General features: G+C 40.5%; 1 protein-coding gene across 3 annotated transcripts in view; it reads left to right on the top strand.

Annotated features, from left to right (window-relative positions):
- Nucleotides 1-22,797, top strand: part of kank1a (KN motif and ankyrin repeat domains 1a) — a 138,781-nt gene that overhangs the window by 102,341 nt on the left and 13,643 nt on the right. For all 3 annotated transcript variants that reach the window (XM_034170801.1, XM_034170802.1, XM_034170804.1), the window contains 3 exons: nt 2,413-5,076; nt 9,889-10,062; nt 22,334-22,442. In XM_034170801.1, the coding sequence (XP_034026692.1) occupies nt 2,413-5,076; nt 9,889-10,062; nt 22,334-22,442 (2,947 nt within the window). The remainder of the gene's footprint in view (nt 1-2,412; nt 5,077-9,888; nt 10,063-22,333; nt 22,443-22,797) is intronic.

The raw sequence follows: 22,797 nt of genomic DNA, 5'->3' as shown, positions 1-22,797 counted from the left end.
TGTGAATGCAGTGATGCATGTTCCAAGACCTGACGTTAAGTCGTGGTCAGGGGCCCTGGTATCCATGTTGGTGCAGGCCTTTAAAACCCCTGTAAAACATAGGAAAATAGCACCAGATTAAAATATTGCAAATGATACTTCCTACCACTACCACTTAAATTTTTTGTTATTAATAATGATAAGTGTAATAATAAAAATGCATTTTATTGATTTTAAATTTAAATGTGCAGCATTGGCCTTGTTGACCACCACACCTCGGCTCTGGAAATGAAAGGAGCTGATAAACAAGTTCATGTCAAGCTACTTCCCCTCACAGCCTTCATGAAAGGACGAGTGAAGGCAGAATTAGACACACGCTCTAATAAATATATTATTAATCAACCCACGAGGGTTTGCAGACTTGCTGAGGAAAGTAAAGCATGGCCTGACACATCTGAGCGTTATGTAATCCCTGTCGAACTGACAATGCTGTAGCTAGTCTCTTTTCTGTGTCACTGTTGGCTCCCAGCCACTGGATCGTGCCCCAGTTGTCCTGTGTTGGTGAGGTAATCGCTCAGCTGTTCACAGGTCTCTGTATCCTTCACCTCCCCCTGTACCAAAAGGTTGCTTGTCACTGCTACCAGTAGAGTAAATCGTACCAGGAGAGTCTTGGACCCTAAACACCAGCGAACATTTATAAAGCAGAAATTGTGCACATCAAGGGATTTGGAGTCTGTATCCAGCTTTTAAAATTGCTTTTAAAATATTTTAAGTCTGCAAAATTTAGTAAAGATGTTAATTCATACTTGTGAAGTGTAGACGTACAGTAAAACTGCAGGGTGAACTGAAGAATAACGGTTTGACGTGAGCAGGAGTTACATTTTCAGGAACAGGCTGTTATTGTCTTGAATTTTGTCCCTCCGCTGCCTGGGGTCGGGAAGCGCCCAGCTCAGAGCTTCACTGGATTGGATGAAGCAGCTGTCCAATAGTGTGGCGGAGCAGTGTTGTGCTTTAGTTTACACCAATAGTGGAATTTTTGTTCTCCCCCTTTATGGAGGTAGAATTGAGAAATAGCGCACACACTGAGAAGGAACAGAAGTTAGATTTATAATCCTCCAGCACGGCAGCCACGCAGAGTAAGAATAGAAGAAAGTAAAATGGAGAGTGTCGTTTAACTGAGGTAAGTGAAGCTTGAATAACAAGGCAGTGTGGGTTCAGCAGCAGGCTTAGCCTTGTAATTCCTTCCTCTGTTTTAGCTGAATGGCTGATGAGAAAACCTGGAACTGTTGGGACTGGGAAAGAAACTCCTGCCTGTTTATTTCAAGCCCGTGTTTGCTTTGGTCAGTCAGAGTTCCAGACTTGCTAAGAATAAGACCACTGTATTTCTCCGGCACGCTGTGAATGTGGAGTTGTTGGAGTTGTCTTGTAATGGCCTAGAGCAACATTCTAAGACTGAACATAGGCAAATCTCTTGTCTTGTGTGACAAAAAGGTATTTTCAACTGCATTTTGATTACGAGGAGGTTTGGATAACTTCCAGTGTGTACACGTATATGTTCTCAAGTTAATTTTTGTTTAAAACAAACAAAAAGTAAACACTGACATGTAAGATGGAATTTGGACTAGAAAATATTGACACTATTTTCTCCACCTGACCACTTAAGTTCCAACTTACCCAAGCTTTGTGAACTAAAGCACATTTATCGGTCACAAATTTTAAACATTTTAACATCTGTTTAGGAAAATAAGTAAAAATAAATAAATTCCAGAGCATGGCAAAAAAACTGCAGATCACAATGAAGAAAGCTCTGCACACTTAACGCTCCAAAATTAAGTGATGCTTCCCCCTCCTTATAGACTGGTAACATTTCAGTATTGCTCAGGCAGGATAATTACTCTTTATTTTGGAGACTAACACTGTGCAGACCTTTATTGTGCTGAACAAACATTTCAACACTGTAAATGTTTTTAGGGATTACAAAGATGTACTTTTCAATAAATTATAGAGTGTACATTTGTTTTTAGTAATGAAGTCCACTGCTGTACCAATTTCTTTTTTATTTATTTTGTAGAGTTTCACATTTTAGGGTCAGGCATGGTGTTAGGCTGGAAAAATGCTGTTTGCTTAAATGATTATTATTCATGTTTTCCCACCTTGGAGTTGTAAAAACCTGAGACATGTTTATACTTGCGCTGTCAAATTACGGTGATAGTCAGCGGCTGAAGAAATGGACTTGTGTACTTTTACGTCACAATTGAGCTGTTAATGCATGGCAAACGAACCTTTTTTGTCTACATGTATCATTTTATCGTCCAATTTAGCTAACTTGTTTTTTTTTTTTCCTTTGTGCATCAGAAGTATAAACAATTTAGAACTAGCAAAAGCCCTGAAATAAGAGTTTAATGTTTTTATTTCTTGTGGTTTCTTCTACAGAAAGAGGACAGAGATGTACAAGCACAGAAGACGCGAAGTATTCTGTGGATCCTTACCATGTCGAAACTCCATATGGTTTTCAGCTAGACCTGGACTTTCTCAAATATGTTGATGACATTGAGAGGGGTAACACTATTAAGAAGCTGAGCATCCAGAGGAAGCCCAAAGTGGCCAAACCCTTGGCAGCGGGTCAAGGATGCACTGGCAGGGGCAGCAGTCATACTGAATGGACCTCGACAGACTCCCTGTCTTCCTCCAACAGCGATGACAAACAGTCCCCAGTGTTCTTCACATCCAGGCCCCAGGACACTGCACCACTGACCCTAACAGAATCCAGGACTGCTACAACCTGTGAGCTTCCTGGACAACAATCCTACTTAAGCATTGTGGAACCAAAACAACTTCTGCCACCACCTTCACCAAAGTTTGCTCTTCGTCATAATCCTCAAGTGGAGAAGACGCTCATGGAGACCCGGCGTCGCCTTGAACAGGACCGGCTACTCATGCAGCCACACAGTGAGCCTCCAGCTCCCCGACGTCGTCTTGCCAGCTTTGGTGGCATGGGCTCTAACAGCTCCCTGTCCTCAAATTCTGGCTCAATGGCCCTGAGCCACATCTCTGGTGGTACCCATCAGACTTTATCCCTCAATGGTCAGCTTTCCAATGGAGAGTATATCCAATGTTACCCTCTTTCCATGGGTAGCTCTATTCGCCACAGTCCCATGAGCTCTGGTATGGCCACCCCAGTGACAAACGTCAGCTCATTGCATCTTCAACAAATCCGGGAGCAGATGGTGGTAGCTCTCAAGCGGCTGAAAGAGCTAGAAGAGCAAGTGAAAACCATTCCTATCTTACAGGTTAAAATTGCGGTCCTGCAGGAAGAGAAAAGACAACTAGCTGCTCAGTCTAAAAACCATTGCCCTACCACTGGTTTCCGCAAGCGCTCTTATAGTGTAGGTAGTGCTGATCAATTAGAGTGTCCGGGTTCCTTTAAGAAGGAAGCTGAACTACACATCATGGAGCCTGAATCTCAGGAGCAGTATGCTCACCACCTAGAGGAGTTCAGACGTATAACTGCTGAGGTCCAAGCTCTGGAGAAGACTACAAAGGACAATGAACCTGAAATGGGTTCCCGTGACCTTATGCAAAACCAGCCCCCACAAAAGTCAATTGGTGTAGTTACTGAAGAAAACATGTACAACTTTTCTGCTTCTCAGAAGAAGATTGCAGAAGAGTGTAGTTTTCTGGATGTAGGAGTAGTGACAGAGCAGCAGGAAAAGCACAGTGTTGCAGTTGGTGTGAACGAGGCCATGCTAGGCATGAGCAGTGAAGCTGAGAAAGAGATTGAACTCCAGCAGCAGACTATAGATGCACTAAAGGAGAAGATCTACCGCTTGGAAGTGCAGCTGAAAGAAACCACTCATAAGATGGAGATGTGCAAGCTGAAACTGGAACTTCAAGCAGCTGGTGGGTCAAACAAGAAAAAAGCAGATAAGGGTTTGTTGGCCAGGCCTGAGATGTACAATGTCTGCGTGGAGGCCAAAGTACAGATGTGCAGCCAAGGTGTGGGTGACTGTATGGGTTTGGTTAATGCTATCGCACCTAAAACTGTAAACACCTGCAATGTAGGAGTATGTTGTCAACCTATTGTACAGAATGCTGCTGTTGGCCCAGATATCCCAATGGAACAGTGGGTTGTACATCAGCTGGTAGATGTAAATGACCAATGTGTAGAGAGCCGAATAGAGATGTGCCACAAGAAGGTAGGCATGGAACTGAACGTTTGTGAAGTGGGAGTCAACACAGATGAAACGACGGACAGCCTCTTCCTTTGTGTTACCATGACTGAGCTGAGCAAGGAGTACAGATCGGTTGGTTGCGGTGACTGTTCAGTGGATGTGACCGTTAGTCCCATTAAAACATTTGTGTCTCAAGGAGCTGTGACAGATTTTATCAGCAAAGTGGATTCTGGTGTTATGGTTGTTCCTGAATCAGTAACTCAAGAGACTAGTACTGAGACAGAAGTCGCAAGCAAGTCCACGAATACAAAAGCAGTTGTTTTGGCTGATTCTTGTACCAACACTGTCCTGGTCACTTGTGAAAAACAGACCAGCACGACAGGGACTGAAACACGAACCGTTGCTGTTGGTGAAGGACTTGTCAGAGATGTTCATTCAAGTGTAAAGACACGTTCCATTGCTGTGGGGACCACCACAGATGTGCAGGCACTCCTGGGCAAATCAAGTTGTAGTAAAACCAAAGAATGTGGAGTGGGACAATTTAGTATTCATGAGAATGTCTTGGTTGGCTTAAAAACAAGGAATATAGCATGTGGCCCCTCCCAGCCAGCAGAATCTGTCAGAAGTGGCAGCCAGGAGCCTCTGGCTTGTAACACAGAGACTGCAACACTTCAAGCACAGGCTGAGGGGAATGTTGGGCTGGACCACTACATTGAGCGGGTGCAGAAGCTGCTGCAGGAACAGCAAATGTTGCTCGCAGAAAATTATAGTGAACTCGCAGAAGCCTTTGGTCAGCCTCAGTCCCAATTTCATTCCATCAACAGTGAGTTGGTCAGCACACTTTCTTCCATCAACTCAGTGATGAGGTATGGAAGCACAGAGGACATCTTGAAGCTACAGCCAGACTCTGCAGATACCAACAAAGGTGAGGGGTTTCCACATACAGGGTCCTCAAGACGCTTATATAACCCCTGGCAAAAATTATGGAATCACCGGCCTCTGAGGATGTTCATTCAGTTGTTGTAGAAAAAAAGCATATCACAGACATGACACAAAACTAAAGTCATTTCAAATGGCAACTTTCTGGCTTTAAGAAACACTATAACAAATCAGGAAAAAAAAAATTGTGGCAGTCAGTAACGGTTACTTTTTTAGACCAAGCAGAGGGAAAAAATATGGAATCACTCAATTCTGAGGAAAAAATTATGGAATCATGAAAAACAAAAGAACGCTTCAACACATCACTAGTATTTTGTTGCACCACCTCTGGCTTTTATAACAGCTTGCAGTCTCTGAGGCATGGACTTGAGTGACAAACAGTACTCAACTTCCACCAAAGATTTTCAGTTGGATTAAGATCCGGACTATTTGCAAGCCATGACATTGACCCTTTGTGTCTTTTTGCAAGGAATGTTTTCAGTTTTTGCTCTATGACGAGATGCATTATTATCTTGAAAAATGATTTCATCATCCCCAAATATCCTTTCAATTGATGGGATAAGAAAAGTGTCCAAAATATCAACGTAAACTTGTGCATTTATTGATGATGTAATGACAGCCATCTCCCCAGTGCCTTTACCTGACATGCAGCCCCATATCATCAATGACTGTGGAAATTTACATCTTCTCTTCAGGCAGTCATCTTTATAAATCTCATTGGAACGGCACCAAACAAAAAGTTCCAGCATCATCACCTTGCCCAATGCAGATTCGAGATTCACCACTGAATATGACTTTCATCCAGTCATCCACAGTCTTTTCCTTAGCCCATTGTAACCTTGTTTTTTTCTGTTTAGGTGTTAATGATGGCTTTCATTTAGCTTTTCTGTATGTAAATCCCATTTCCTTTAGGCGGTTTCTTACAGTTCGGTCACAGACGTTGACTCCAGTTTCCTCCAGTTTCCTCCCATTCGTTCCTCATTTGTTTTGTTGTGCATTTTCGATTTTTGAGACATATTGCTTTAAGTTTTCTGTCTTGACGCTTTGATGTCTTCCTTGGTCTACCAGTATGTTTGCCTTTAACAACCTTCCCATGTTGTTTGTATTTGGTCCAGAGTTTAGACACAGCTGACTATGAACAACCAACATCTTTTGCAACATTGCGTGATGATTTACCCTCTTTTAAGAGTTTGATAATCCTCTCCTTTGTTTCAATTGACATCTCTCGTGGTGGAGCCATGATTCATGTCAGTTCACTTGGTGCAACACCTCTCCAAGGTGTGATCACTCCTTTTTAGATGCAGACTAACGAGCAGATCTGATTTGATGCAGGTGTTAGTTTTGGGGATGAAAATTTACAGGGTGATTCCATAATTTATTCCTCAAAATTGAGTGAGTCCATATTTTTTTTTTTTCCCTCTGCTTGGTCTAAAAAAGTAACAGTTACTGACTGCTACAATTTTTTTTTTCCTGATTTCTTATAGTGTTGCTTAAAGCCAGAAAGTTGCCATTTGAAATGACTTTAGTTTTGTGTCATGCCTGTGATCTGCTTTTTTTTCTACAAAATTACACAACTGAATGAACATCCTCCGAGGCCGGTGATTCCATAATTATTGCCAGGGGTTGTAGTTGTGCATTCAGAGATATTGTTTCAACAGAAGTGGCTTAGGCTCATGTGGAAGGCGATACTGTCTGAAAAGATCAGTGGGTTGACTACTGCCTCCTGTGTCATTGAACCCTAAGTTGCTTTAAACCACATGCCCATTAAAATCAGGCCGGATTTGCTACAGGAAGGATAACTGACTATAAAAACCTGAGCCAAATTCATAAAAGCATGTTGATTCCAGATTGATGTGTGAAAAGCCGATGCGAAAGCAGAACATGTAATACATTTTTGGAAAATGTTATCACGCTGTCCCTCATCTAAAGTAAGGTCTGTACACATTTGGTCATTGACTAAGTTATTATTTTACCTATCATGATGTATAGGGTTGAAGGTAAATGAACGTAAACTCTGAGTGCAGACTGTCTGTCTGAACTGGGAGGGAGATAATTCACCCTCCCACATTTTATTCCTTTAAATTTTGAGTGTTGTCTCTACCACCAAACCCGTGACTGGTTTCCTCACTAATTTCCTTTCTGAACTGTCTGATATTTTTTGAGAGGTCTGCTATAATCAGAGTTATAAAACTGTGTGAAACTCTTTCATTCCCTTATATCGATTTAAGATAAATTCAAGATCTATACAACACAATCAGGCAGTAATAAACCTGATTGTGAAACAGAACAGCAGCCAACTGTTCATATACAGTCTTCTAAAAATGTAGTGGATAAAGAGTAACTTTATCAATATGAAGACTTGGTATAATTCCTGATCAAATCTACTTGTCTGTGTCTGTGGATAACGTACTTCATCTCCATTGTTCCAGTCCACCCAGCTGTAAATGGGTACCAGCTTTTAATGGGTAAGTAACCTGTGTTGTGCTGACGTTCCACCCAGGGGGAGTCACAGACGCTCACCAGTTTCACATTACGCTATCCTGGCACTAGCACCAGCACCGATGGGCCTCAGTGCCTATGTAGGACTCGCTGCTTTTTCTTCTTAATAATGTGGGAATACATACAGAGTTGATGTAGTTTCTACACTGTTCACCTTATTTGGATGCAACTATCCTCACGCTAAAGTTGGAACTCTGCACTGTGAGCTGATGTTTATTCACTTGCAACTCTCAAATGTTGATAAAGTGCTGAAATATCCAAAACTTGGTCAGTGCCCAAATAATCTAAATTCCTGAAACCAAGCATTGTTAATGATACCCAATGGAGTTTAGAACTAGGAAACTTTTTTTTTTTTGCTGTACTGTTGAGTAGCTTTTCAGGCAGGAGTGATGGTTTGTGGGTGTAGTGTTCACACACTATCTACACAGAATCCTGATGGGATCGGACAGACCAGAATTATATCTTACCTTAAAAATGTGGCTGGGGCTTTAGACAAAAAAACAATGAGCTCATTTCTTTTACCAGCAAGTAATATTGTACTAATTAAACACTTTTTGTTTTTGCTGCGACCCTCCCTTCAACAATACCTCACTGTTGCAGCTGATTGATGACTACAGCTGAGTTACACAACTTTCACTGAAGCTGTTTGGCAGATAATTGTGCAGGGAGATTTTTTGACATGCAAGCTTGTTTGTGTTCTTTTGGACTCTAAATGAAACCAGCACCAGTAACAGTTCAAGTAATGTGAGGCTTACAAATGGTTGTATTAGTGTTTAAGTGCTTTTTAAGGTAGTAACATTGACTGGAATTGAATTTTAGGCAAATGCCAGCCACACACACGAAGTAATATGATTGCACATTGCAGCAGGATTGTTTGTAAATGCATGTTATAGCAGTGTGTGTGAGTGTGTGTTTCATAACTGTGACATGTATGTATGTATGTATGCTCAGTTTGCGTTGTCACTGGATTTTGAGCATCAAAACAGCTGATTCAGTCTGTCATATTTCATCAGAGTGGGGCATTGCAAGGTTTTCTTGTATACAGCTATGTACATGCTGTTCATCTGCACTGGAAGACACAGGCCTACACTACAAGCGTGCATACACAATTTCTATTTTATTTCTATTTTTTTCTGTTTGTTTATTTAGTACAAAATAATGTATATACGTACATAAATCAAGAGAGAGGGAGAGGAAAAAAAATACAATATAAGTAATGTGCAAGGGAGTGGTGTAAGCCAAAAGGCTTATAGAGAATCCACTCCCAAACAAAGCGAACATAACAGAATACATCAGAATTACACCACTTTTTTCCAGATTAAAACAAATCATTGTAAATACTCCTGCAAGATCTTTGCTTTTAGTCCACTTTTATACATATATAAGGTGATAGATGGATTCACGAGATGCACATTATCATTCCAAGATTTAACCCAATCCAACTTTCCACGCTCTGAGCTGTGACGTAGCTTCGCGTTGTCCAATAGGAACCACGCGTCGGGCCAAAACATGGAAGACTAGTGGCAGAAACCACTGATCTGTACAAAACTTTTTCTGAAGAAAAATGCTTGGAAATGTTGTTGTTGTTCTCAAAATTTCTGATTACTGTTAAAAAAAAAAAAAAAAAAAAAAGTTTAGAACACTTGTAATTAAAATAGCTAAATAAATCAATAAATGGTTCTTTAGAAACCTTTCATCTGTAAATTAAAACCACCTGTTATTTCACATTAGATAATTTCTTGTTTAACAAAAGGAACCTTGGACATTTATTTTTAGAGAAATAAAATAACATGGAAATTTGTTCATTTTTTAAATCTGGTAGATTATTAGTTGATTGTTCAAGCTACCTCAAGGAGAAGTGCACTGTTTAAGTGATGAATAGTAAAATAAGGTGATTAAAATGAAAATATTAAATATTTAGCATTTGTTCATTGTTAATTCAGTTTTTTAAAGTATCAGATCGGGACTCGGTATTGGCAGATACTCAAAATCGGATGACTCGGAATCGGATCGGGGCCAAAAACCTGATCGGGACATCCCTAGTGAAAACAGCTCTGTCTTTACTCTGGTGAAACAACTGGAATTTTATTCAATGTCGAGATGCTTTACTTCCTGTGCTTGTAGTCTGCATGTCCATGTGATCAGTAAATGCAAAAAAAAAAAAAAAAAAAAAAAAAAAAAAACCTCCCTTAATGTTCAAAAACCCTTCCGTGTAACTTTAATGGCTTAAATGTTCTTTATTCTTTGAGAATTCAGTTGTTACAGGTGCATTAGATCTTGTTTGCTTCTATTCTTTCAGATGGCTTGCAACAGTCTGTCTCCGTTTGCACAGAGCTGTTACAGATGGAAAAACCTCCATCGGACCTGAGAGCAGCTGATAACCCTCCCAGCATGCCTGCAAAGCGGCCACAGCAGATCAGTACAGCTGAGCAGAAGAGCCGAATGGACCAGCAGATGTCGACAGCATTGCATGGTACTGCTGTGTTCACCACTGGGGTGATCATCATGTTATCATAGATAGAGCTCTGCAGGGAGGGTAATATTAGGACTCTACAGCAGGCCACGGAGCAGGTGATTAGAGAACCTGCAGGGATTACAACTAATGTGGTCCTGGAATCCATCTTAGTGTGGAAATTAGCTCAGAAAATCCACTATGGTGATGTGGCAGGGAGAGAAATTAGTCAATTTAAGACTGTGGCCTGTTTCCACAGACGTACCCATAAAGGGCATAGAAGGATATGTTTTGCAAACTTAATACCCATTACTACATTGACCAACATTAAAATTGAGGGTGCCCCACTGGCTGTTCCTACGACATCAAATATTTTGTCTGCTACCTTCAGCACACGTGGAACTTCTTAAACCCAAACCTAATTTTAGATATCTTATATATAATACTCTGGAACCACCCCCAAATCCCAATAGTCCAGTTGTCAACCCCACTGAAGCCCATAGCTGGGGTCTCATTAACATAAGTTCACTATCCTCAAAATCACTGTTAAACAATCTAATTATGGAACACCCCTTAGATATGATTGGTTTATGTGCAACCTGGCCTAAACCTGCTGTCCTCCCCTTAGATAACGCCTACCCACCGGCGTACACATTTGGTCACATCCCTCGTGATGTTGCTCTAATTTATTTCAATTTCAATTTTTCAATTTATTTTCATTTATATAGCGCCAAATCACAACAGAGTTGCCTCAAAGCGCTTCACACAGGTAAGGTCTAACCTTACCAACCCCCAGAGCAACAGTGGTAAGGAAAAACTCCCTCTGAGAAAGAAACCTCAAGCAGACCAGACTCAAAGGGGTGACCCTCTGCTTGGGCCATGCTACAAACATAAATTACAGAACAATTCACAGAACAATTCACAGACGGATATACAAGAAATGCTATTGGCGCACAGGACAGGAGGATCGCCAACACGAATACAACTCCCATCTCTGGATGAAGCTGCACCTTAAACAGAGAGAAAAAACAGAATCAGGCATCAGAAAGACAAAAAAAAATACCGTATAATTCACCAGCATTAAACAACAAGAAAAACAGAGAAATACTAAGGTGATCGCCGGCCACTAGCCCTAAACTTCAGAGTAAAAAATGTAAAACAAAACTGTACCAGTATGCTAGCCATATGAAAGGGAAAATAAGTGCGTCTTAAGTCTGGACTTGAAAGTCTCCACAGAATCTGACTATTTTATTGACCCAGGGAGATCATTCCACAGAACAGGGGCACGATAAGAGAAAGCTCTGTGACCCGCAGACTTCTTATTCACCTTAGGGACACAAAGTAGTCCTGCACCCTGAGAACGTAAAGCCTGGGCCGGTACGTAAGTTTAATTAGGTCAGCTAGGTAGAGAGGTGCCAGTCCATGAATAATTTTATAGGTTAGTAGCAGAACCTTGAAATTTATAAATCTGTTTAGGTTACTAGCTGTTGGGGGTCAAAAATATAATGTTTGAACATCTGACTCTCCGCTCTGCTCGCTATACTACGTATAGCCAAGGCCAGCATAATAAAAATCAGCCATGTTATTTTGTCAATGTAAATAGGCCCCCGGGCCCAAATTCTGAATTCTTAGATTAATTTGGGGAGTTTATCTCTAATTTGGTAACCCGTGCAGATAACAGTCTGATTGTTGGTGACTTCAACTTTCATATAAATAAGCTTTCTGACCCTCTCTTCAGATTATTCGGATTCCAGCAATGCATTCAGGGTTCGAAACACATTAGTGTAAATACCCTGGATTTGGTCCTTGTTCATGGTATCACTGACGACATGCCTCTGGCGTCAGTGGTCTTAGATCACTCACTTACTCTGATTTTATCAGCAAAAGCAAGCATAATTCAAAGTTCCTGTTCAACACACTGACAACACTTATTCTTGAATTCACCTGTAAGTCGCTCTCCTTTTACAGCCCAGGTTTTTGTTAGATTACTTCGAGAAGAAATAGATGACATTAGGTTAAATATATCCCAGCCTCCCTGAATATGGCCACTATACCCTGTTATTGAGGTGAGTGCCATCGCTGTTACATTACCTAGATTTCTATTCTTAAATGTTTCAGATCTGCAGTGATTAAACCATTATTTAAGAAATCTAATCTTGACCCTAGTGCATTGAAAAATTACAGGCTGATGTCAAATCTATCATTTTATTCTAAATTTCTGGAAAAGGTGGTTTCACAGCAGCTCATGGACCATCTTACTGAGAATAATCTCTTTGTCATTGCAGTCTGCATTTAGAACACACCATTCCACAGAGACAGCTCTCACTAAGGTGGTAAATGATCTTCTGCTTGCAATGGATTTAGACACCACTACGATTCTGACGCTGTTAGATCTTAGCCCTGCGTTTGATACCGTGGATCACAGTTTTCTACTTGATAGAATGAGAATCATTTTGGGATTACAGGGAATGTCCTTGCATGGTTGACATCATACCTAACCAGTAGTTCTCATTGTATCTTGTACAACAACACTACCTCCCACCATGGTGACATGAAATATGGGGTTCCACAGGGGTTTGTCTTAGGCCCCCTGCTTTTTTCCCTTTATATAGCACCCCTTGGGCACATACTGTGGTGTTTTGGGATTACCTATCTTTACTATCTTTACTACAACTGATGACACTCAGTTGTACATGCCAATGACTGCTAGTAATGTCATACATGTAAAATCCTTAGAGGATTGCCTTGTGTCAGTCAAAAGCTGGATGTACAGCAATTTCTTACTTTTGAACTCAGACATGACCAAAATGATAGTTCTTGGTCCAGCGAGATATCGGTATCAGTTACCAGCTAATGCTTACCCTAGGCTTGTGTGTCATACATCACACTGACAAAGTGAGGAACCTTGGGGTAATTTTTAATCCCATGTTGTTCTTTGACCGACACATTATAAATGTTACGAGATTGCTGTCTTCCACCTGCGAAATATAGTGAAGATTCATCCCATCCTGTCTATGGCTGATGCAGAGACCCTGATTCATGCATTTCTCTCGTCTAGACTGGACCACTGCAATGTTCTATTTTCTGGTTTACCACACTCCAGCATTAGGGGTCTCCAATTGGTTCAAAATGCTGCTGCCACACTCTTGACAGGAAGCAGAAAGTTTGACCAATGGCTTCCTGTCTCTTTGAGGTGGGATTTTAAGGTTCTCCTCGTGACCTGTAAAATTATTCCTGTGACTAGCACGTCCCTACTTAGCTGTAGGGAATGCAGTCTGCAATCTCAGGGCGCAGGACTGCTTTGTGTTCCTCGGGTGAATAAAAAGTCTGCAGGCCACAGAGCCTTCTCTTATGCACCTGTTTTGTGAAATTATCTCTTGACGGCAGTAAAACAGTCAGATTCTGGTGAGACATTCAAGTCTAGACTTAAGACACATCTATTCTCCCTCTCGTATGGCTAGCATACTGGCAACAATGTCGGACTCGACTTGGCAAAGCTTCTGGGGAAAACCTGGTCTTGTTAGGAGAGACGGCATCCATCCCACTTTGGATGGAGCAGCTCTCATTTCTAGAAATCTGGCCAATTTTCTTAAATCCTCCAAACCGTGACTATCCAGGGTTGGGACCAGGAAGCAGAGTTGTAGTCTTACACACCTCTCTGCAGCTTCTCTCCCCCTGCCATCCCCTCATTACCCCATCCCCGTAGAGACGATGCCTGCTCCCAGACCACCAACAACCAGCAAAAATCTATTTAAGCATAAAAATTCAAAAAGAAAAAATAATATAGCACCTTCAACTGCACCACAGACTAAAACAGTTAAATGTGGTCTATTAAACATTAGGTCTCTCTCTTCTAAGTCCCTGTTGGTAAATGATATAATAATTGATCAACATATTGATTTATTCTGCCTAACAGAAACCTGGTTACAGCAGGATGAATATGTTAGTTTAAATGAGTCAACACCCCCGAGTCACACTAACTGTCAGAATGCTCGTAGCACGGGCCGAGGAGGAGGATTAGCAGCAATCTTCCATTCCAGCTTATTAATTAATCAAAAACCCAGACAGAGCTTTAATTCATTTGAAAGCTTGTCTCTTAGTCTTGTCCATCCAAATTGGAAGTCCAAAAACCAGTTTTATTTGTTATTATCTATCGTCCACCTGGCGTTACTGTGAGTTTCTCTGTGAATTTTCAGACCTTTTGTCTGACTTAGTGCTTAGCTCAGATAAGATAATTATAGTGGGCGATTTTAACATCCACACAGATGCTGAGAATGACAGCCTCAACACTGCATTTAATCTATTAGACTCTATTGGCTTTGCTCAAAAAGTAAATGAGTCCACCCACCACTTTAATCATATCTTAGATCTTGTTCTGACTTATGGTATGGAAATAGAAGACTTAACAGTATTCCCTGAAAACTCCCTTCTGTCTGATCATTTCTTAACATTTACATTTACTCTGATGGACTACCCAGCAGTGGGGAATAAGTTTCATTACACTAGAGGTCTTTCAGAAAGCGCTGTAACTAGGTTTAAGGACATGATTCCTTCTTTATGTTCTCTAATGCCATATACCAACACAGTGCAGAGTAGCTACCTAAACTCTGTAAGGGAGATAGAGTATCTCGTCAATAGTTTTACATCCTCATTGAAGACAACTTTGGATGCTGTAGCTCCTCTGAAAAAGAGAGCTTTAAATCAGAAGTGCCTGACTCCGTGGTATAACTCACAAACTCGCAGCTTAAAGCAGATAACCCGTAAGTTGGAGAGGAAATGGCGTCTCACTAATTTAGAAGATCTTCACTTAGCCTGGAAAAAGAGTCTGTTGCTCTATAAAAAAAGCCCTCCGTAAAGCTAGGACATCTTTCTACTCATCACTAATTGAAGAAAATAAGAACAACCCCAGGTTTCTTTTCAGCACTGTAGCCAGGCTGACAGAGTCAGAGCTCTATTGAGCTGAGTATTCCATTAACTTTAACTAGTAATGACTTCATGACTTTCTTTGCTAACAAAATTTTAACTATTAGAGAAAAAATTACTCATAACCATCCCAAAGACGTATCGTTATCTTTGGCTGCTTTCAGTGATGCCGGTATTTGGTTAGACTCTTTCTCTCCGATTGTTCTGTCTGAGTTATTTTCATTAGTTACTTCATCCAAACCATCAACATGTTTATTAGACCCCATTCCTACCAGGCTGCTCAAGGAAGCCCTACCATTATTTAATGCTTCGATCTTAAATATGATCAATCTATCTTTGTTAGTTGGCTATGTACCACAGGCTTTTAAGGTGGCAGTAATTAAACCATTACTTAAAAAGCCATCACTTGACCCAGCTATCTTAGCTAATTATAGGCCAATCTCCAACCTTCCTTTTCTCTCAAAAATTCTTGAAAGGGTAGTTGTAAAACAGGTAACTGATCATCTGTAGAGGAATGGTCTATTTGAAGAGTTTCAGTCAGGTTTTAGAATTCATCATAGTACAGAAACAGCATTAGTGAAGGTTACAAATGATCTTCTTATGGCCTCGGACAGTGGACTCGTCTCTGTGCTTGTTCTGTTGGACCTCAGTGCTGCTTTTGATACTGTTGACCATAAAATTTTATTACAGAGATTAGAGCATGCCATAGGTATTAAAGGCACTGCGCTGCGGTGGTTTGAATCATATTTGTCTAATAGATTACAATTTGTTCATGTAAATGGGGAATCTTCTTCACAGACTAAAGTTAATTATGGAGTTCCACAAGGTTCTGTGCTAGGACCAATTTTATTCACTTTATACATGCTTCCCTTAGGCAGTATTATTAGACGGTATTGCTTAAATTTTCATTGTTACGCAGATGATACCCAGCTTTATCTATCCATGAAGGCAGAGGACACACACCAATTAGCTAAACTGCAGGATTGTCTTACAGACATAAAGACATGGATGACCTCTAATTTCCTGCTTTTAAACTCAGATAAAACTGAAGTTATTGTACTTGGCCCCACAAATCTTAGAAACATGGTGTCTAACCAGATCCTTACTCTGGATGGCATTACCCTGACCTCTAGTAATACTGTGAGAAATCTTGGAGTCATTTTGATCAGGATATGTCATTCAAAGCGCATATTAAACAAATATGTAGGACTGCTTTTTTGCATTTACGCAATATCTCTAAAATCAGAAAGGTCTTGTCTCAGAGTGATGCTGAAAAACTAATTCATGCATTTATTTCCTCTAGGCTGGACTATTGTAATTCATTATTATCAGGTTGTCCTAAAAGTTCCCTAAAAAGCATTCAGTTAATTCAAAATGCTGCAGCTAGAGTACTGACGGGGGACTAGAAGGAGAGAGCATATCTCACCCATATTGGCCTCTCTTCATTGGCTTCCTGTTAATTCTAGAATAGAATTTAAATTCTTCTTCTTACTTATAAGGTTTTGAATAATCAGGTCCTATCTTATCTTAGGGACCTCGTAGTACCATATCACCCCAATAGAGCGCTTCGCTCTCAGACTGCAGGCTTACTTGTAGTTCCTAGGGTTTGTAAGAGTAGAATGGGAGGCAGAGCCTTCAGCTTTCAGGCTCCTCTTCTGTGGAACCAGCTCCCAATTCAGATCAGGGAGACAGACACCTTCTCTACTTTTAAGATTAGGCTTAAAACTTTCCTTTTTGCTAAATCTTATAGTTAGAGCTGGATCAGGTGACCCTGAACCATCCCTTAGTTATGCTGCTATAGACGTAGACTGCTGGGGGGTTCCCATGATGCACTGTTTCTTTCTCTTTTTGCTCTGTATGCACCACTCTGCATTTAATCATTAGTGATCGATCTCTGCTCCCCTCCACAGCATGTCTTTTTCTTGGTTCTCTCCCTCAGCCCCAACCAGTCCCAGCAGAAGACTGCCCCTCCCTGAGCCTGGTTCTGCTGGAGGTTTTCTTCCTGTTAAAAGGGAGTTTTTCCTTCCCACTGTAGCCAAGTGCTTGCTCACAGGGGGTCGTTTTGACCGTTGGGGTTTTACATAATTATTGTATGGCCTTGCCTTACAATATAAAGCGCGTTGGGGCAACTGTTTGTTGTGATTTGGCGCTATATAAAAAAAATTGATTGATTGATAGTATAGAACTGTGCTTCCTATCGTTTTTAATTCATTTTTATTAGTAACAGAACAGGTCTTGGCCTCAATTTTATCAAAATTCTGGGTCTGTTAGTGAAGCTTAGGGCCAGCTGCCAGCGATCACCTTAGTATTTTCTCTGCTTTCCTGTCGATTTACTGCCGATGAATTATACTTTAGGTGTGGTTTTCCAGCTGACTGATTCTGCTGTTTTTCCTCTGAGGTGTGGAGGGCATTGCATGGGATTGGCGTCTGCTTGCTCTAGGGGTTGGTAGTTGGTAAGGTTAGACCTTACTTGTGTGAAGCACTTTGAGGCAGCTTTGTTGTGATTTGGCATCAAATAAATTGCAAAATTTAATTGAAAATGTCACATGCTATAGATCTCTTAAGCTCCGTAGTAAATCAAAGGCCCTAATGAGCCTAATTGTGTCATATAGGCAGAAAACTGTTTTGTGATATTTGGTGTGCATTTACACCTAATCTGTGTGGTCTTTTTCAATTGGACCGTGGTCCTTTGTACTCAGTTTGATTTGTTTTGGTGGAGGTGCAAAAACACATTCAAACTCTGCAGACTGTGGGCTGCTTGTAAAGGTGGGAATTCTTTAGGTTCCAAGTGGATCGCGGTGTAGTTCAGTTGTAGTGAGAACACAATCTCAACCAGTGGACCAAATATCCAAAACAAATGTGAATTCCACATGGATTCCGAAGTTCGCCAGCAGAATTCCAGAGGCATCCCAACAGACTGTCACTGTACCCCCCCAAGCTAACTTTGTGATCCTGCACTTCCTTGGTGACTACACCTTGACTCGGTCTGGAATTCTCAAAAGGGCCAATAAATCTTGTATGATGTATTAAGAAAAAGGTAAAATTAAGTTTGACGCAGTGAGAACTTCATGTGGAATTCATTGCAATACGACTATGATTAAATATACTGCTGTTGTCACATTATCAACCAAAATAAATCAGGTAATTTGTACCATAGAATTCATTTGCCTTAGTGTTGACTTATCGGTAGATAAATTAGGACATACTCACTAAACATGTCTTTTGTGTTCTGCTACCGTATTTGGGCTTTAAAAAAAAATAACGCAATGCTAAAATACCTTTGGGCGTATGAGCATTGTGTTCTTTATAATTTGCAGTTTAAATAATATTAAGCTCCTGTTGTCTTATGTACAATTTGTACATGTTCAACGAAACTCCTCTATCAGTCATCAATCAAAAACAATATTTACATTGTAACGGCGTCTGCATGAGGCTTGTGTGTGTACATGAGCTTTCGACAAGTGTGGAAGTTGTAAAAATTAAGGAATACTTATAGATCACCCTCTGTGCATTTCCAGGTATTGAGAGAAATTTAAGTCCATAGGAAGTTGGCTTTGAGTTAGCGAAGGTTAACGTGCACGCTAACATCCTCGATTTTGCTCCAGAGGTGTTATTAGGTTTCAAAAACTGCATTTTTTGTTTTAGAGGTGGTTATTTCTCACTAGCTTTTACATAATATATGAGAAACATGCTATATGAACACATAAATGAGAGATTTTAGACAGACTTGCTACTTAACGTCGCGGCGCAGTTCTGCTTTGATCGTCTGTCACCCCCGCCACTCAAAAAAAAAAAAAAAAAAAAAGAAACACAACAGATTGAAGCAATGTGACTTTTTAACCTCTAAAAATACCTCTTAAAATAGGTCAAGGTTAGCCATCTTTGAACTTGTCCAAGGTCTGAAGAATGTTCCCTGTGAATTTGAAGACTCTGGTAGTAATAGGACTGGACTTGTGTTGAACACAGACAGACAGATACAAAGTCTTTGCCATATTTGATGGCCTTGGGTAACCACCTCTGTTGCCAAACTAACCACGCAACAATGTTGGGATTTGGGTAAATGGAATACTGATGGCCCTTCTGTCAAAGTTTAAATCTTGAAGGTTTAGAATTTGTATACCAAATGCTGATTTTTGTACCTGATTGGTATTATCTATCAATCCATCCATCCATCCATTTTCTTCCGCTTTATCCGGAGTCGGGTCACGGGGGTAGCAGTTCAAGCAAGGCCACCCAGACCTCCCGATCCACACACACATTCCCCAGCTCATGACAAAAAAAAGAAGCTCTGCCAGGGAGATAATAAATTGCAGTGATATTCTGAATAGTAAAGTGGCTCGAACCAGGACAGTCTTAATGAAATCTGACCATACCCACGTTTAAACTTGTCTGACATACATTTACGGTGCATCAGGAAAGTATTCACAGCACTTCACCTTTTCCACATTTTATGTTACAGCCTTATCCAAAATAGATGAAATTATTTTTCTCTAAAAACTCTACACACAGTACCTCATATGACAATGTGAGATTTTTGCAAATTTATAAATAAATAAATAAAAATCATATGTACATAAGTATACAGACTCTTTGCTTAATACATTGTTGATGTGCCTTTGGCACCAATGCCAACTGTATTTAGAATGTCCACTTAAAATTAGGTGAAAATTCAAGAAGTGTTGTTCGTTACAGTGCGTTTGGAAAGTATTCACAGGGCTTCACTTTTGCAATATTTTTATATTACAGCCTTGTTTCAAAATGGAGTAAATTCATTTTTTTCTATCAAAATTCTACTCACAACACCCCATAATGACATGAAAAAATTTTTTTTTTTAAAGAAATGTTTGCAAATTTATTAATAAAAAAACCAAAAACTAATAAATCACATGTACGTAAGTATTCACACCCTTTGCTCAATGCTTTGTTGATGCACTTTTGCACTGATTATAGTCTCAGGTCATCTTGAATATGATGCCACAAGCTTGGTGCACCTATCTTTGGGCAGTTTTTCCACATTCCTCTTTGCAGCACCTCTCAAGCTCCATCAGGTTGGATGGGGAGTGTTGGTGCACAGCCATTTTCAGATCTCGCCAGACATGTTCAGTTGGATTCAGGTCTGGGGTCTGGCTGAACCACTCAAGGGCATTCATAGACTGAAGAGTGTAAAATACTGATGACTGTAAAATAATAAAATGTGGGAAAAGTGATGCATTGTGAATACTTTCTGGACGTACTGTATATTGAGCACAAGAACCAATCTTCTGTTCAGTAAAGTGGGCGGTAGTTTGAGGGTCTTGAAACTGGATCATGCTTCAATTCAACCTCATTGAAGACTCACTCATTTCCTTAAATCTAATAAATTTTGTTCAAGTTATCTTGTGCAAGGAAGTGTGTCAGGTGCACTGGTGGAGTGCATTTCTCTATCCTCCTTCTGACCTTACAGCCGGTGGGTGATAATTAGTGACTGGAGTGTTTGCAGTGATTAAATAAGATGGATAGTTTTAATTCTTAATTTATGGGTAGGTGTAAAAAATAAGTGCTTTTACTATCATCTTTCACTTAAGACTAACATCATGGAGATTATCGCTGGTCCTGATTCATCTTGCACCCACCTGTCAAAACACAGCAGGAACTTGCTGAATGACTCTGTCACTGAATGCACACAGACACACATCCCATAGTGTGTACACATGCAGTTCCATAGATGTTGGTATGTAGTAACACACACACACACACACACACACACACACACACACACACACACACACACACACACACACTGACTCACAACGTGGTGTTTTGGAACAGGAGAAAAGGCCCCTCATCTGGGGCAAGTCCTGGCAGATATGCTTAGTGTTCTGGCTGTAGGCTGGAATTTTGGTTTGTGAAGCATGTACTTAAAATATTTGGGATACTTCAGGGTTTTGGCTAACTTCCACTGACACATACACAGTCTTTCAGAGAGAATGTCAGGCAAACACTAAATAGCTGTTTTCTTCTCTGCCAAATGTCTTACTTGTGATTATAAAGCACAGTGCGACAGGACATTTGATAAGGTGTGTTTAGCACTTTCAGAATTCTTCATTCCCACTGGAATTGGATAATTTGACAATACCTCCTCTGATTTGTTCACACGTCCTGTACAAACAAACTCTTTGGTTAAACTGCTTTAACCAAAGACATAAACTAAAGCTATAGTGTCATATTATTCGTGTTTATTACCAGGAAAGGAATATAGCATTCATAAGCACCTGTTTGTTAGTGTGAAACTACCTGCAATAATAAATTGATATTTTCACAAGCTCAGAATGAGCCCTTTGAATGTACATGGGAGTGGGCCTGTTTCATGGAATGTTCCATGACACTTGTCCTCAGACCACTTAATGTACAAGACTGGATTTGACCTGAATGTTTTGCGTACATGCCCAAAAAATGTCATAATTTGCGTACAGTCTAAACTGATAAAACTAAGGTCTTCATATCTCTGTCTGGGATGGTGCCATGAAATGTTCTGTTCTTTGCTTATCACGCTGACACAAACGCATACATCACAAAGTTTTGATATAACACATACCGCTCAAATATAACAATGTGATCACATCACCCACATATAATGTCAAACAACACTTTTCACCCAATCACATAGCTCCACTGATCCATGCTGCAGGGCAAGGCCCAGCCACCTGGGGGTCGACCAGGTGCAGGCTTAAAACGCAGGCTAACCTTAATGTCGAGGCTCTTGTTCACAATGGTGCATGTGACATTTTGTTCCAAGATCCCAGCGCTGTCTTAGCTGACTCTGTCATTCAGGGTAGGCAACTTTTCAATACAACATCTGGTTTTTGAAGTCCGTGTCCTGTCACTGTCAGAGTCTTTGAGTTCGCTCACCACATAAAATTACCGGGAGGGGATCAACAGGCAGAAAATCCCCTACAGGCCCCCTGTGGAGGCTGCCATGTTGCCCATACATTAGCCCAAAATGGACACACATACGCCTTCTTTGATATTTTACAGCACAGCTGGAAGATTGAAGGAGGGTTAAAAAAAAAAAAAAAAGAGGTGATTGCTCCCCTAAACACTGTCTGCTGGTTGGTATTGTAGACTGACGAGTTTATGAAACTGAGGATCATCATAACACATTACTTACAGCAAGAGGAGGTAAGGGAGCATGGATCCCTGTCAACAAGGAAGCGAAAACATGAAAGAAAATGTAATTGTATCTGCTGATGGCATTAAAACAGTTTACAACCTCACCACTATAAGGCACTAAATCCTGCACCCTGTCACTTTAACAGTCACTTAACAGTTAATGATTTTGTCTTCTTCTGTATAAATTGCTGCTGTCTTCACCTCCTTTCCCTCCGGTCAGGCCAGCCGTGCAGTCAAAGCGCTCTGAAATCCATCATGAAGAAAAAAGACAGCCGACCTGACTCCAATGGTGCCAAAAAGAACCTGCAGTTTGTTGGCGTAAATGGGGGGTGAGTTTGAAGTAGTGTTTTTGTGGTCTCCTGTTTGAAGAAGTCTTTACTTTGACTTTTAACCCTCTCTGGTGAAGATACGATATGGCCGATTCCTTGTATTTCAAATGCAAAGATGCAAACGTATACTTGAGTCTTCACAAGTTAGTTGTTGCTCCATTTGTTGTCCTGAATGAGCGTGACATTAGCATTAAAGATAAACAATGTGTAACTGTTGTTTCTTCATAAATATGACTTGTCAACATATTTGTTGTGTATTGTGGGACAAAAATCTAATACATGGATGGCATTTGTATCGTGCTTTTTCATCATGGTTATGGTGCATTAGTACCTAACACTTAAATATGATTTGGAG

The sequence above is a fragment of the Thalassophryne amazonica genome, chromosome 5, assembly GCF_902500255.1.
Source record: "Thalassophryne amazonica chromosome 5, fThaAma1.1, whole genome shotgun sequence".
NCBI classification, from domain to species: Eukaryota; Metazoa; Chordata; class Actinopteri; order Batrachoidiformes; family Batrachoididae; genus Thalassophryne; species Thalassophryne amazonica.
This window is presented reverse-complemented; position numbering and strand designations above follow the sequence as displayed.